Below are 14037 nucleotides of genomic sequence, written 5' to 3'. Positions count from 1 at the left end.
GGCACCTGAGATATGCGGCCACCGCCGCCATACACTTTGTAAAGACCAGGGAATATTGAGATATGAAAATATGCATCCTTCAGGTCAAGGGCGGCACACCAGTCTCCTGGATCCCAGGAAGGGATGATAGAGGCTAGGGAGACCATGCAGAGCTTTGATTTTTTGATGTACCTGTTTAACTTCGACAGGTCCAAGATAGGCCTGAGACCCCCCTTTGCCTTGGGAATGAGGAAGTAGCGGAAATAAAAACCTCTTCCTCGCCTGTCCGCCGGAGCCTCCTCCACAGCTCCTAGTGCAAGGAGGTTCTCCACCTCTTGCAAAAGGAGCTGCTCATGAGAGGGGTCCCTGAAAAGGGACGGAGATGGGGGGAGATTTGGAGGGTGGGGGGAGAAAACTGCAGGGTATAGCCCACTGCAATGGTCCCTAGAACCCAGCGATCCGCAGTTCTACAGGTCCATGCTGCGAGGAAAGAGGCAAGCTGGTTCCAAAATGGCAGGGAAGCAGGATCCTGGAGCGAGACTGGAAGGCCGTCCTTGGGCACGCCAACAAAACGATTGGCGCTGGCCACTTGAGCGCCTGGAGTGGGTTGGCTGATTGGCTGCGGAGGAAGGTGGGCCTGATCTGTGCCGCCTAAAACTTCTGTCTCTGTCTCTGTCCCTTCTCCAATAGGTCTTGAAGCGCTGGGCCTGGTACCTCGGCGGCGGCTGCTGCTGTGGGCAGGATTGCCTCCTCGAGGACTATGGCATATAAAAGCCCAACGAGAGAAACGTGGCCCTTGAGTCTTTACCCCATGGAGCCTGGTGTCGGTCTGCTCCGAGAAGACTGCATTGCCATCGAACAGCAGATCCTGGATGGATCGCTGCAGCTCCTGGGAGAGACCAGATGACTGTAACCACAAGCACCAGCACACGGAAATCACAGAAGCCATCGATCTTGCAGTTGAGCCAGCTGCATCTGACGCCGCCTGCAAGGCAGCCTTGGCCGCCATCTTGCCCTTCTCCAGGAGGGTGTTAAAGTCTGGTGCCTGCTCCTGGGGCAGGGCCTCACCGAAACGCTTCAGGGGGTCCCAGAGGTTATAATGATATCCCCCTAGCAGTGCCAGCTGGTTAGCGATCTGGAATTGCAGGCTTGCCGTAGAATACATTTTTCTCCCAACCAGATCAAGTTTCTTGCTGTCTTTGTTTTTGGGAGTCGTGCCAGGTTGCCCCTGTCTAGCCCTCTCGTTGGCAGCTGCCACCACCAGGGAGCTCAGAGAAGAGTGCGTGAACAAGTACTCGAACCCTTTAGCGGGGACGTGGTGCTTCTTCTCCACCCTTTGAGAAGTACGTGGCAAAGAAGGCGTTTGCCACAAGGCCGTGACCATCTTGAGAACTCCTTCGTGGCCTCGCAGGGTGACCTGGGCTGGCACCGCAGCTGCCAGCACATCAAAGAGGTTGTCCGACGTTTCTTGGAGTTCCTCCACCTCTAGGCCCAAGTTCAAGGTGACGCTCTTGGGGAGCTCCTGGTGGGCACGGAAGTCATCCAGGGGGACTGATGACCCTGTGGTGACCACCTCGTCCGGGGAGGAGGAAGACGACTGGCCCTGCACAGGGGGTGGTGGCGGCACCTCCCCCAGCTGCTGTGGAACTGCCATAATGTCACCTCCACCGGGTCCACCTCCGAGACTGGGCTGAGACTCTCGGCCAGGGGTGCCGGGGCTGCAGACCGTTTCCCCGATGACTGGAGGGAAAAGGGCCCTGTGGCCACGGGGAACCCCAGGGATTTCAAAAGGGCCAGCAGGTTGGCCACTGTCCCTGAGGCCATCCTGGTGCAGTCAGGCAGGAGCCTTGCTCTTGGTCCACCAGGTGACGGGGCTGGCTGTGGGGAGGAGCCAAGGACTTGTCCTCCCATGAGGAGCCAGACTCAGTCCCTGGCGCCCAACGTTGGCCGGAGCCTGACCCCTGTCCTGCGGAGCGGTGCCGGAAGGAGCGGGAGCAGCATCTGGTCTCCTGAGACCTCTGGTGCTCCGATGACTGACGCCACGGTGATGGGGAGCGCGAGCCCGATGACCAGCGATAACGCTCTCTAGATCTGTGCCGAGTGGGAGAAGCCCTCCGGTGGGATGAAGATAGGGAATGTCGCTGCGCCGCAGGTGAGTGCCCCGGTGCCGGGGATCGACACAGGCACCGCTCCTCCCTAGGGGAACGTCTTGGTGCCAGTGACCGAGTACTGCGCCGTGAACGCATGGGCAAACTCGACAGTGCTGGGGTGCCGACTCCCCGACGGTAAACGTCTGCCGGATCTTGTCTAGAACGGTGCTGCCCTGCCGGGCCCAAGGTCTTAGGGGTTGTCCCAAGACTCGTGCCAAGTCGACACCGCTGAGGGTCTGCGCTGTCAGCTTTCCCTCCCTGGTGATCTGCTCGGAGACGGTGAGTGCACCCTCAGGGACCGGTGCCGGCATGGAGGAAATCTTCTCCCCGATGACCTGGGACGCGTGGAGGCATGCCGAGGCGCTGGAGAGTAGTGCAGTCATCAGGAGAGTCCCATCAGAGGCTTCCCTTTCGACAACGGAGCCTTTCCTTTTCCTTGCTCCATCCGGGACATGGGCATCGGGGCACAAGGGCAGTGTCATTAAATCCCTGGCTGCTTGAAACGCCTCCGGCGTCGACGGCACCCCAATCCCTGGAAGCCTTCTTCCACTCCCCGGAGTTGGCTTCCTTGGAGGAGTTAGGGCCCCAGGCAGCGAGCTTTGCTCTTGCGGAGTCTGCTCAGCCTGTTGCACCTGCGATGGTCTGGCGCTCGACCCTGCATCCCGTGATTTTTTAGGTGCAGGGGAGCAGCCCCTCTGCGGACGCTGCTTCTTCTTTGACGATGAAGCAGAAGATCGGTGCCGTGGAGGTTCCGGTGCCGGAGGGGCGCTCTGCACCGACGTGGAGCTCAACACCGAGACAGCTCCAAGGCAGGTCTTAAAGCAGCCTCCATCAGTAAGGCCTTCAGACAAATCTCTCCCCTTCTGCGTCCTTGGTCTGAACGCCTCACACATGCGGCACTTGTCCGTCCTGTGCGACTGCCCCAGGCACTTCAGACAACAGTCGTGGGGATCGCTAAGCGGGGCGGGCTTGTGCAAGACTTACAGGGCTCGAAGCCCGGGGATCGGGCATGGCCGCTGCCAGGCCGAGGTCCCTAAGGGAACTAACCCTTAACGACTAAACTATTAACCACCATTTACTGCGACGCACTAACGGCTGCTACTTACCAGCTGCTTATGAACACTTGACTAAGAGCCTAAAGTGCTAAGAGGCATGTGCAGAAGCAAGCAAGGAATGCAGTTCCCATAACCATCAGTGGTGGAAAGGCGTAGGACCTCATACACTGCGCCATGTGTGGGGGGTTTCAGGGGGCACCGGAGCTGGCCCTACAGGTACTGCTAATGGGAACCAAATTCCAGTAACCGTGCACAGGGGCGTGCACACACCTACAATGGAAACGACACGAGCCAGCACTCGAAGAACCTGTGGGAAGGGCTCCCTGGAAAGGTGGAGATCACTGGCTCTGGAATGAGCATGCAGACACCCTGGCACCTCCATCACCCAGCTTAACTCAGTGCCCAACATGGGCAGCTTATGGGGCGGTGGGGTTCCTGCCCCCTCCTGGATGGGCACCAAATTCAATACCATGTCGCTAGGCTGCTCTCCACTAACACAAATCCTGCGCCAGGCCCGTCAGCACCAGATGGAACCGACCCCGGAGCAGGACGGCTCAGGGCTAGGCAGTCAGCAGAGCCGCCCTCGGGGCAAGAGCATCTCAGTGTCCGATTCCCATTTCCTGGGGTCCTGCTGCGCCCGGGGCGACGTACCTGAGGCATATTGAGGGGTAAAGCGGGGCTCACAGTTCACAAACGCAACGTCATCCACAGCAGCACCCTGCCCGCGGCCTCGCACGTTCACCAGGGCAGTCAGCTCCACCTGAGAGGGACAACAGGCCCAGTGAGCTGCACCCATGCCCCGGCCTTGGCCCCACATTCCCCTCCGCACCCTCAGGACCCCCGAATTCAGCACCAAAGGAAGAGATGCTGGCGTGGCAGCTTGGCAGTGGATGTCCTCCAGCCCCCGAACGGGCAGTGCGCCCCCACACCAGCCCTGCCCCCGAACGGGCAGTGCGCCCCCACACCAGCCCTGCCCCCGAACGGGCAGTGCGCCCCCACACCAGCCCTGCCCCCGAACGGGCAGTGTGCCCCCCCACCAGCCCTGCCCCCGAACGGGCAGTGTGCCCCCCCACCAGCCCTGCCCCCGAACGGGCAGTGTGCCCCCACACCAGCCCTGCCCCCGAATGGGCAGTGTGCCCCCACACCAGCCCTGCCCCTGAACGGGCAGTGAGCCCCCCCACCAGCCCTGCCCCCGAACGGGCAGTGCGCCCCCACACCAGCCCTGCCCCCGAACGGGCAGTGCGCCCCCACACCAGCCCTGCCACCCTGCAGGAGTGAGATGGGGTGCAGACTCAGGCCCCGCTCAGTCCTTGGCAGCTGACAAGGGGCCAGTGATTGCCCAGACCCTGCCTCCACCCCCCCAGGATGGAGATGGGTGACAGGCTGCCCTCCAGCCATTGGATGGGGCTGAATGTGGGCACCGCCACCCAGCTGGCTTGGAGCCAGCACCCGAGGGCTGAAGGGCTCCTCTCTATCCCCGGCCCGAGCCAGCCAGTCCCTCGTCCCAGTTAACCTCCGGGCTTGACTCCTGGCTCAGCTCGGTGCTCCTGAGGCTGCAGCACCCCCAGCAGGTGGTGCCCACGCTGCTGCTCTGTGCCAGGTGCCCCTCAGAGGCAGGATGGGTGAGCTCAGGCTGCTGTGCACACCTGGAAGGCTCTGGGTCTCTCTCCAAGAGGCACGGCGATGTGTTTCCACTCGGTGCTGGCGTTGCCCTGCATGTGCCAAGCCAGCTTGCGTGTCCCCAGGCCACGATCCACGATGCTGAGTGCGATGAACCCTAGCGAAGGGAGAGCGAGGGGATGGCAGGGGCAGCCTCCGGCTCAACCAGCTTTGAGATGCTGCCCCTAGTCCGTCGTCCTGGCAGCACCCCGGGTGCCCAGCATGGCAGGGCCCAGTGCCAGCAGCTGTGCCGGGGGGGCAGCTCTTAACCAGGCACCCGAGTTCATTGCCTGGCAGGGGCTGGCGCTGCCGGGACCCTCTGGCTGACTGCCTGCTGCCCCGATGGGCTGGGGGGCACGTCCCGCGGGGGGCTGGGAGTGGCATGACGGGGGAAGGCTCCTTCAGACTCAGCTGGGGCTCAGAGAACCCCTTCCCCAGGGCAAAGAGGCAGAGCATGGTTGGCTTCTCCCCATGGGGCCCCGAGAGGAGCCTGTTGGGCCGAAGGGTGCCCCCCAGGAGTGCTGCGACCCAGGCAAATGGGGGGAATGGGACCTAGGAACCTAACCCCCTCTGTGCTGGAGGGCTGAGCGCAGCCGGGTACCTTGGGGGTCGCTGTGCAGCCAGTAGCGCATCTCTAGGGAGCAGGCCAGCCCCGAGGGGCCCAGGGGCGGGGTACGAGCCCTCGCCACAGACACCATCTGGCCCGCAGCCGGCTGCACACTCAGGTAGCTCCCTGGGCAGAAAACACAGGAATGGTCACCCCTCCCCCGCACTGCCCCAGGCACCCCCTGCCCTCCTTCTCCTCCCTCCCCCACTGCCCCAGGCACCCCCTGCCCCCCTTCTCCTCCCCTCCTCCGCACTGCCCCCAGGCACCCCCTACCCCCTTTCTCCTACCCTCCCCCACTGCCCCAGGAACCCCCTGCCCCCCTTCTCCTCCCCTGCACTGCCCCCAGGCAACGCTTACCAACCCTCCCTTCCCCCGCACTGCCCCCAGGCACCCTCGAACCCTCTTCTCCTCCCCTCCCCCACTGCCCCAGGCACTGCCTGCCCCCCTTCCCCTGTGTTCTTCTCAGAGGGGGTATAAATGGGGAATGTCACCTGCAGAAAGACCGCTAGGGGCCAGGGAGGGGTCTCCATTGCAGAAGGGTTGGTGAGTGGGGGGGTCTCCCCTGCAGAGGGGTGAGGGATGGGGGATCTCCCTTGCAACGGGGTGGGGGGCAAGGCGATCTCCCTGGCATGGGGCAGTGGGGTCGGGGTGGAGGGTCTCCCCGGCAGGGAGGTCTCCCTGGCATGGGGCAGTGGGGTCGGGGTGGGGGCAGGAGTCTCACCTGCAGCGAGGGCGCTGTTGTGGTCTGTCCCAGGTAGTAGGGCCGCGCTGGCTTTCTCCCTCGCCCACTGCAGCTGGCCCACACTGGCGTCCTGCCAGCCCCCAGCCCCTCCCTCAAAGGTCGATGCCCCTGGAACACACCAGCTCTCACTAGCCGTGTCTGGGCCCCTGCAACCACCTCCGGGAGCACAAAGCCTTTTGCCATGGCGGTGCCAACAGAGCCGGCGGAACCGCACGGAACAGCCCGACTGCTCCTGGCCCATCTGGACCGTCCCAGCAGCACCGCGGCTCCCGCTCCCAGCCCCCAGTTGCTGTGGGGAAGCAGTGGGCTGCCCTAGCCAGGAGACGCGATCATGCGCGCTACGGCCCTGGCGAGGGGGAAGCCAGCGCATTACCCTGAACGCGGCAGACCCGCGCAGCCTGGGAGCTGTGGATGGCCTTGCTGTATAGTGCCCGGGGCCTTCCCTGCGGTGCCCCTGCCCTGTTCCAGGCATGCCCACTGCTGGCACCTGGGCTTGGCGCGTGCCCAGCTGACTTTCCAAAGGCAGGGCCCACGTTTAGCTCTGTCTGCAGGGAACCTAGCACAATGGAGCAGGCCTCAAGGCGCCCCCAGCGGATCAGGATTAAACCACAGCGGCACAGCGGTTTGGACAGCCAGCCACGGTTTGGAACCAGAGGCCTGTGTCGCTGCCCCCGGCTGTCACCGCTGAGTGCCAGGCCAAGCCAGTGGGCTCAGCGCGGTCGTTACTGTGCACGTTCCACATCACGACAGCACTGCGCGACCAAAGCTGTGAGCAGGGGGGAATCCGAGGCCGGGCCAGCAGGCCCGAGGGGTGTGGGCAGAGCGGTGGGTGCAGGGATCCAGGGCTGCGGTGGCAGGGACGGCCGGTCAGGAGTCAGCGGCGTTGGCAGAGCGGCTCACAAGCTGCCTGCTCGAGCTGATGCTCTCAGTCCTGAGCATCATGCTCAGACCCCTGCCCCATGGAGTTTGCGCCCACCCAAAGAGCCGGTGTGTTTCTTTACCGCAGTGTTTCTCATCGGAGCCGTCTCCACACGTCTCTGTGAAGTCGCAAGCCAGCTCCGCACTGATGCACTTTGTATTGTCGCAGGCAAACTCCTCCGGGGTGCAGGGCGTGGTGGGGGCAGGGGAGGGAGGGCTGGGAGGGAAGCTCTGGTTGCCTGGAGAGGGCGAGAGAGGGGCCATTTTTCCGGGGGGCCCGTGTGCCCAGCTGACTGCGTGCAAACAGAGCCCCAGCCGGGGCACCGAAGGCCCCTCAGCAGGTTCCTTAGCACAAGCCCACTGGGGCTCTGAGGAGTGCGGAGGCCGATGGGAAGCTCTCAGCCTGTCTCAGCTCTTCAGAGCAGGGAGCACATTTTAAGAGAGGCATGGACAGTTTCCTTCCTATTCCCAGCCCCACCTCCCCTGCCTCTGCCACCCCATCGCACGCTGCTGGCAACTGCACCGGGTGCGTCCAAGGCGAAGTGCCACGAGGCGCGTGCCACGTGCTGCTAGCCGCGATGCAGCACATGGAAGCCGTGCGGAAGAGCCAGCACCATGTGACCATCCAGCGCTGCCCAGACCGCAGCCGGTTCCGGGGCCTCGGCGCTGGTCCTGGGCCTGCTAGCACAGCCCCCAGGCTTCTCCTCCTGAAGCCACGCCACAGCCATGCTCCCCTCCATCCCTCCTCCAGCCCAGCTTCCCAGCCTGCCTCCCCTGGTGCCATGCGCATGGGGAGCCAGGGCAGTGGCTGTAAGTGGCAGCTGCGGTCCGAGCGACGCTGTACGGCTGGGGGGGCAGGAGGGTCTGGTGGCGAGGTGGGGATTTCCTAGCTCCAGGCATGCTGATGGGACAACGCTTGCCTGCTTTGGAACAAAGTTTGCTGAGGGAGTAAACGTGGCGGGGCGGCAGGTACAGGCTATGGCTAGAGGAGTGTCTGGGAACAGACAGACGGACAGAGTGCTAGATGGAAAGAGAGAGAGACACATAGGTATGAAGCCATGCTGTGTCTTCCCGGCAGGCAGGGAGTCGGTAGTGGATGACCTCGCAGCTCTGATGGTGACCTGAATTTGCTGCCAGCAGCGGCAGGTTTAGGGGCATCCCCAGGACTAACCTGGCCCTGTCCAGAAGGGCACATAGCCTGAAGAGGGAGTTAAAGGGATACAGTTCCAGCTGGCACAGAGAGCTGGCACCATCTGCCCACTCACCAGCAGCCCGGACACAGCCCGGAGATAGAACCAGGTCATCCAGCGCGATGCCACCTCTGTGTCCTCTGCTGAGCACGCCCTCCAGAAGGATCTGCAGGGACAGAAGGAGCAGCAGGTAACACAAGGCACCGGCCAGCGAGCATGCCCAGCGAGCATGCCCAGCAGGCACCCAGCAATGGAGCTGCCAGGCCCTGGCGTCCTGGCACGACAGAGGGTGGACGGGCCATCACCTATAGGCAAAGGACAGTCGAGGGGTGGGCGGGGATGCAAGGCTGATCCTGGGGGGATTTGTTTCCCTGGGAAAACTTGGCTTAGATGGAGCATCTGGGTTTCAGAGCATGTGCGTTTAATATGGGGGGGGGGACAGCATGCGGGCGATGTGGGTCTGTGTGTGTGTGTGTGAGGCAGGTCAGTGTATAGGCTGGGTGTAGGGTGGATATAGGGTGTGTATAGGGTGTGTGAGGCGGGTGTAGGGTGTGTATAGGGTGTAGGCTGGGTGTAGGGCGGGTATAGGGTGTGTATAGGGTGTGTGAGGCGGGTGTAGGGTGTGTGAGGCGGGTATAGGGTGTGTGAGGTGGGTGTAGGCTGGGTGTAGGTGTGTATAGGGTGTGTGAGGCAGGTGTAGGGTGTGTATAGGGTGTGTATAGGATGTAGGCTGGGTATAGGGTGTGTATAGGGTGTGTATAGGGTGTGTGAGGCAGGTGTAGGGTGTGTGAGGCGAGTGTAGGGTGTGTATAGGATGTATGTGATAGGGTGTGTATAGTGTAGGTGTGTGGGTGTGTGAGATGGGTATAGGGTGTGTGGATGTGTGGGTCAGGTGTGTAGGCTGGGTGTAGGTGTGTATGTAGGCTGGGTGTAGGTGTGTGTAGGGTGTAGGTGTGTATAGGGTGTAGGCTGTCATTCATTCCCCTAGGGAGGCTCGGCTCAGCTGCAGCAGCTGATCTCAGTGCTGGTCCTGCTCTTTAATCCACCTTCCAGCTGGGGTGTGAGAGGCACAAGCGGATCCTGGGCCATGCCCATGGCTGTGTTGCATGGGGGGTGGAAGCTCTCCCCCTGGCCCTGCCCCATGCCCTGTGCCCCTGGCACTGGGGCAGTGCTGGTCAAGGCCTGTCTCGCTGGGGCACGGGCACAGTGTGATTTCGGAGGGTGATGGGGAATGAGATCATGTGGACACAAGGTCAGGCTGGGAAAGGGGCTGAATTGGCATCTCTGGAGCCTGAAAGCCTCTGTGATTCCCAAGGAAGGAACCTCCTGGGCCGTGGCATGCCCGAGGGTGCCCCCCCCTTCAAGGCCCCCTCCTGCGGTTCAGAGGGGTGCAGCCGCTCATGCAGTGAGCTGTGGGGGTGGCTTTGTGCCATGTCACCTGTTTCCTGCACCCTTGCCTAGGACACACATGGCCCTGCCACTCCATGGCGACAGATGGGCCCAGCCCCATGCTGGACCAGCCCCAGGGCGGCACAGGGGGTTTGCTGCCCACCTGGAAGTTCTCGGTCACATTGAAGTCCACTTTCTCCCTGAACCAGTAATCGCCCCGGTCCCCAGCCCTGGCTCTCAGGAGCTGCGTGCCGGCCTGGGTTCGGCAGTAGACGTTGAGGCTGCTGGCGGCGGAGCCCGAGAGGTGGGAGTAGAAGACGAGCTGGACCCGGAACAAGCGTACAGACGATGAGTGCCAGGCTCTGCCAACCCCCAAAGTTTCCTCAGCGCCAGGGTCGATTCCCTGTGTGCCCCAGAGCAGCCAGCCACCGGGAAGGAGGCCCAGGGCCCCGCACGGTGCTGGCACAACCCATACGCAGAGGCAGCATCAGGTGGGCAGCGCAGGCTCTTAGCCTAGCAGCTACAGCAGAGCCAGCCGGTCCCGCTGAGCGCTGGCTGGAGCGTGCCCAGGCCCCACGGCTCTCCTGACCCAAAGAGCTTACAGCACCCCCTTCGCCGCCAGTCAGCACCCACCGCCCTGCGTGGGCCTGGCAGGGAGACTCCTGACTGGCTGGCCAGGAGGTCAGTCTGCCTCCTGCCCCATGGGGGTGACCGGGGCTCTCTGACTTGCTCAAACCCAGAGGTGAGGAACTTGCAGCCTAAAGATTTGCTGAGGCTGCCATAAAATGAGCACCTGGCGTGGTCCTTCCCGCGCTGCTGGGTGCGGAGAGCTGGGCACGAGCTGCCCGGGGGGGCACAGCTCAATGCTCTCCATCAAGTCTTGACGGGCTGGTCTCTTCCCCGCAGTAGTACCCTCTGGGTGCCTGTGGGTGCAGCGGGGCCCTGCCTGCATTCCCTAGACACTGCAGAGGAGCCACCCCACACTTTGCGCTGTCCTGGCAACGCTGACAGCCACCTTCAGCCCAGGAGCGACTTACAGAGCAGTTGGCCGTGGGTGCTTGGAAAGTCGGACTAGTCAGTCTGGCCGCACCACTGCACACATCCTCCGGGCTGCTACTGGCGTAGAGGAAAAATCCTGTGGGAGATCACCAGCACATTTAGTAGCTTCTGCTACAGAGCCCCAGGCCGGCTTTAGAGACCAATGCACGATGTGCAAGGGCAAGGAGCAGGGGGCTCGGCACAGGACTTCTGAGAGAGGCTGAGGGAACTGGGCTTGTTTAATCTGCAGAGGAGAAGAATGAGGGGGGATTTGATAGCAGCCTTTAACTACCTGAAAGGGGGTTCCAGGGAGGATGGGGCCAGGCTGTTCTCAGTGGTGGCAGATGACAGAACAAGGAGCAATGCTCTCAAGTTGCAGGGCGGGAGGTCTAGGTTGGATATTAGGAAAAAGTTTTTCACGAGGATGGTGGTGAAGCACTGGAATGGGTGACCTAGGGAGGTGGTGGAATCTCCATCCCCTGGCTGGGATGATTTAGTTGGGGTTGGTCCTGCTTTGAGCAGGGGGTTGGACTAGATACCTACTGAGGTCCCCTCCAGCCCCAAGCTGGCATGATTCTGAGGATATGATTTGGTCACAGAGTCTGGCCAGCCCTGGGGCCAGAGCAGAACAGCTGATCTGCCGAGTCCCGGGTGCTCAACAGTGATCAGCAGTCAGCCAGCTGAAGCAGCGGGTGGGAGCTCTGCAAGCCCCTGCAGCTCTCTCCGCTCCCCTCCCCACCCCCCACCCCAGGGTATTGTTAGTAAAAGTCAAGGACAGGTTGCGGCTTCCATGAACTGTTGTTTATTGCCCGCGACCTGTCCCTGCCTGTTACTAACAATACCCAGGCTCTGCACGTTTTGACTGGGAACTCTGCCTGCCTGAGGGGTGCGGGGTTCGAGTGGCCTGGACTGGCCTGTGGGCTCTAGTGGGACCATGGGAAAGTCACTTCCCTGCTCTATGTCTCAGCTTCCACAGCTGTAGAATGGGGCTAATGATAGCGACCTCCATTGGGAAAGGAGCTGAGATCTCCTGATGAATAGCGCTGTGTGAGCTGCGGATTAGTGCTGGACGGGCCCAGTGACTCCGCCACCAAGAAGCTCCCCTAGCAAGAAAGATGAAGACAGGCAAACGGCACAGAGGGAAAACCTCTGCCTGGAGTGAGAGCTCAGCTTCAGAAGTGCCCCGACTCCCACTGCCGACACCTTCGCAGACGGGCCCACGCCACGCACTTGAACGTTTGGTTTTTAATGTTGTGACCTTCCCTGCACAAGCAGGTTCCCATGTGAGCTGCTGGTTTGTGTCTCACTAGCATGCTCCACTCACTAGCAAGGCAAGCAATACACAAGGGGGCTTGGCTGGGGGAAGGCAGACGACGGTCTGGTAAGATTTCTCTGAAGGTCAAAGAGAGCTACTTGACCTTGGGGAAGTAAATCGGTCTTGACCTCTGCTGCCCTCACCCAGCCCCGGAACAAAGACGCTGTTTGAACCAGACGTGAGCAAATTAAACTGTATCTGTGACGCCTGAGAAACCAGACCCGGTCAAAGAAAGGAGCAAGCTGGGGCACGGGGAGCAGAGTGGCACCGTGGCTAGGGCGTGGCGTAGGCCCTCATCCCCACACCCCCTTCTGCGCTGACAGGGGCAGAGATCACCTCAGGTGATGCATGCCCAGCACCCAGCACCCTGGCCCTAGTTGGCTTTAATACCCACCCGGTCGTTAAGGCCTGCTCAGGAGAACAGGGCATGGCAGCTTGGAAGGGTCGGCAGGGGGCTGCGCTAACAGCGGGTGTGTGGGGACGCCGTGTCAGACTCGAAGGTCATTCTAGAGTGCCGCGTCCGAGGGGACAGCTCTGGGAGCAGGACGGTCAGGCTGTGTGTATCTCCCCGCAAGGGCTCAGCCAGCCCGGCCTGTCACAGGTGTGTTGGCAGCAGGGGTTAATGTCTAACGTGGGATGCTCTGCTTTCTTGGCAGTGCCGCACAACAACCAAGAGCTCCTCTCTCAAGCGCCCAGGCCAGGCCTTGGAGGAGAACAATCCGTCTGTCCTCACCAGCGGCCAAGGACTCGGCGGAGGGCAGGGTGCCTGGAAACAGGTGGGAATCGCCAGCCCTGGGCTTTGGGGTCTGCTCCATCCAGCCACCCGTGAGGGCCGGGCCGGAGGTGCACGGTGGGAACGTCCCTGCTGGGCTAGTGAAGGCAGTCTGTCCGTGGGAACCTGCCTCCAGCACGGCTGGCTGTGTGTGATCCCAGAGCCCAGCCGAACCCGGTCAGTGACCAACAAGTGAGCGAGCAAAGCTTCAGCTTGGCGTGGGCTCTGGGCTGTGAGCCGGCGGTGCCAGGCCAGGGCCCAGGGCCGGGACTAGCCCAGGGAAATCCCAGCCTCCCTTTGCATGGAGCCCGCTCAGCGGTGAGAGCAGAGGTGAGCCGATCCTAACATCACAGTGGCCTGCTGAGCAGGAGGGGCAGGAACAGGTGGGATCAGCGAGCTGCTCCCCCCAGGCCTCGCCACAGTTCCCTGGCCCCACACGCCAGTCCAGGCGAGGACATTCTGCGGGGCAGGGAACAGTCAGACTGGCGTGGCGGCTCGGCCCCAGACATACACAGCAGAACAACCCAGCCCCTCAGCGACCCTCGGGTATCCCGGACCCGGCTTTCCACTCCTGACGGGCCAGGCACCCAGCAGCCCTACGCGGGTGGAGAGGTACCTGTCCTGCTGTTGCTGCTGTGGTCCCGGGTGGGCCTGCGGGCCCCAGGCGTGAGGTGGAGGCTTGTGTTCCTGACCCAGGTCAGGCAATCGGGCGCAGCGTCCCAGCCACACCAGCCCTCCTCAAAGGAACAGATGCTGAACGATCCTGCAGGGGAAAGAAGGCAACAGTGGGGTGACACCACATGGGGGTTCCCCTCACCTCAGGGGGGAAGGCTCTGCAGGGCATCCCCGGGCTGGGGACTCCCCTCATTATCCTGTACACACCCGCTGGGGGTGGGGTGAGAACAGCTGCAGGAGCCCCTGTGACCACCGCCGGGCACTCTCCCCTCCTGCTCAGTGGGTACAGGGGGCATCAGACTCAGTCCCCCTGGCCCTGGCAGCCAGGAGAGCAGAGGGGCAGATGCTTCCTTTGCCCCCCCAGCCGCCCCGGGGCTTTCCCCACTCTGCACAGCAAAGAGCCCTCGAAACCAGGCCACCTCCCGGCCAAGAGCAGGCTGCAACACGGGCGGGTCCCAGGAACCACTCGGGCAAGGCTGGCTCAGCCCCAGCCCCAGCCCCAGAAATACCCTGAAGAGCTGGCTGGGGGCACATGTGCCACCGCCCTC

General features: G+C 62.4%; 1 protein-coding gene across 1 annotated transcript in view; it reads right to left on the bottom strand.

Annotated features, from left to right (window-relative positions):
- The window catches only part of MAMDC4 (MAM domain containing 4), a 50873-nt gene that overhangs the window by 23884 nt on the left and 12952 nt on the right, over positions 1 to 14037 (bottom strand). The window contains exons 8-16 of the mRNA XM_067561443.1: positions 13431 to 13577; positions 10727 to 10824; positions 9853 to 10011; positions 8376 to 8466; positions 7194 to 7349; positions 6172 to 6300; positions 5445 to 5576; positions 4831 to 4961; positions 3836 to 3944 (exon numbers count right to left, since the gene is read on the bottom strand). Of these exons, the coding sequence (XP_067417544.1) occupies positions 3836 to 3944; positions 4831 to 4961; positions 5445 to 5576; positions 6172 to 6300; positions 7194 to 7349; positions 8376 to 8466; positions 9853 to 10011; positions 10727 to 10824; positions 13431 to 13577 (1152 nt within the window). The remainder of the gene's footprint in view (positions 1 to 3835; positions 3945 to 4830; positions 4962 to 5444; positions 5577 to 6171; positions 6301 to 7193; positions 7350 to 8375; positions 8467 to 9852; positions 10012 to 10726; positions 10825 to 13430; positions 13578 to 14037) is intronic.

This window comes from Emydura macquarii, unplaced genomic scaffold (genome assembly GCF_026122565.2).
Source record: "Emydura macquarii macquarii isolate MOO-44397 ecotype Brisbane River unplaced genomic scaffold, CSIRO-AGI_Emac_v2 contig_2417, whole genome shotgun sequence".
Classification (NCBI taxonomy): Eukaryota; Metazoa; Chordata; order Testudines; family Chelidae; genus Emydura; species Emydura macquarii.
The sequence above is the reverse complement of the archived record's forward strand: the minus strand, read 5'-3'. Positions and strand labels throughout refer to the sequence as shown.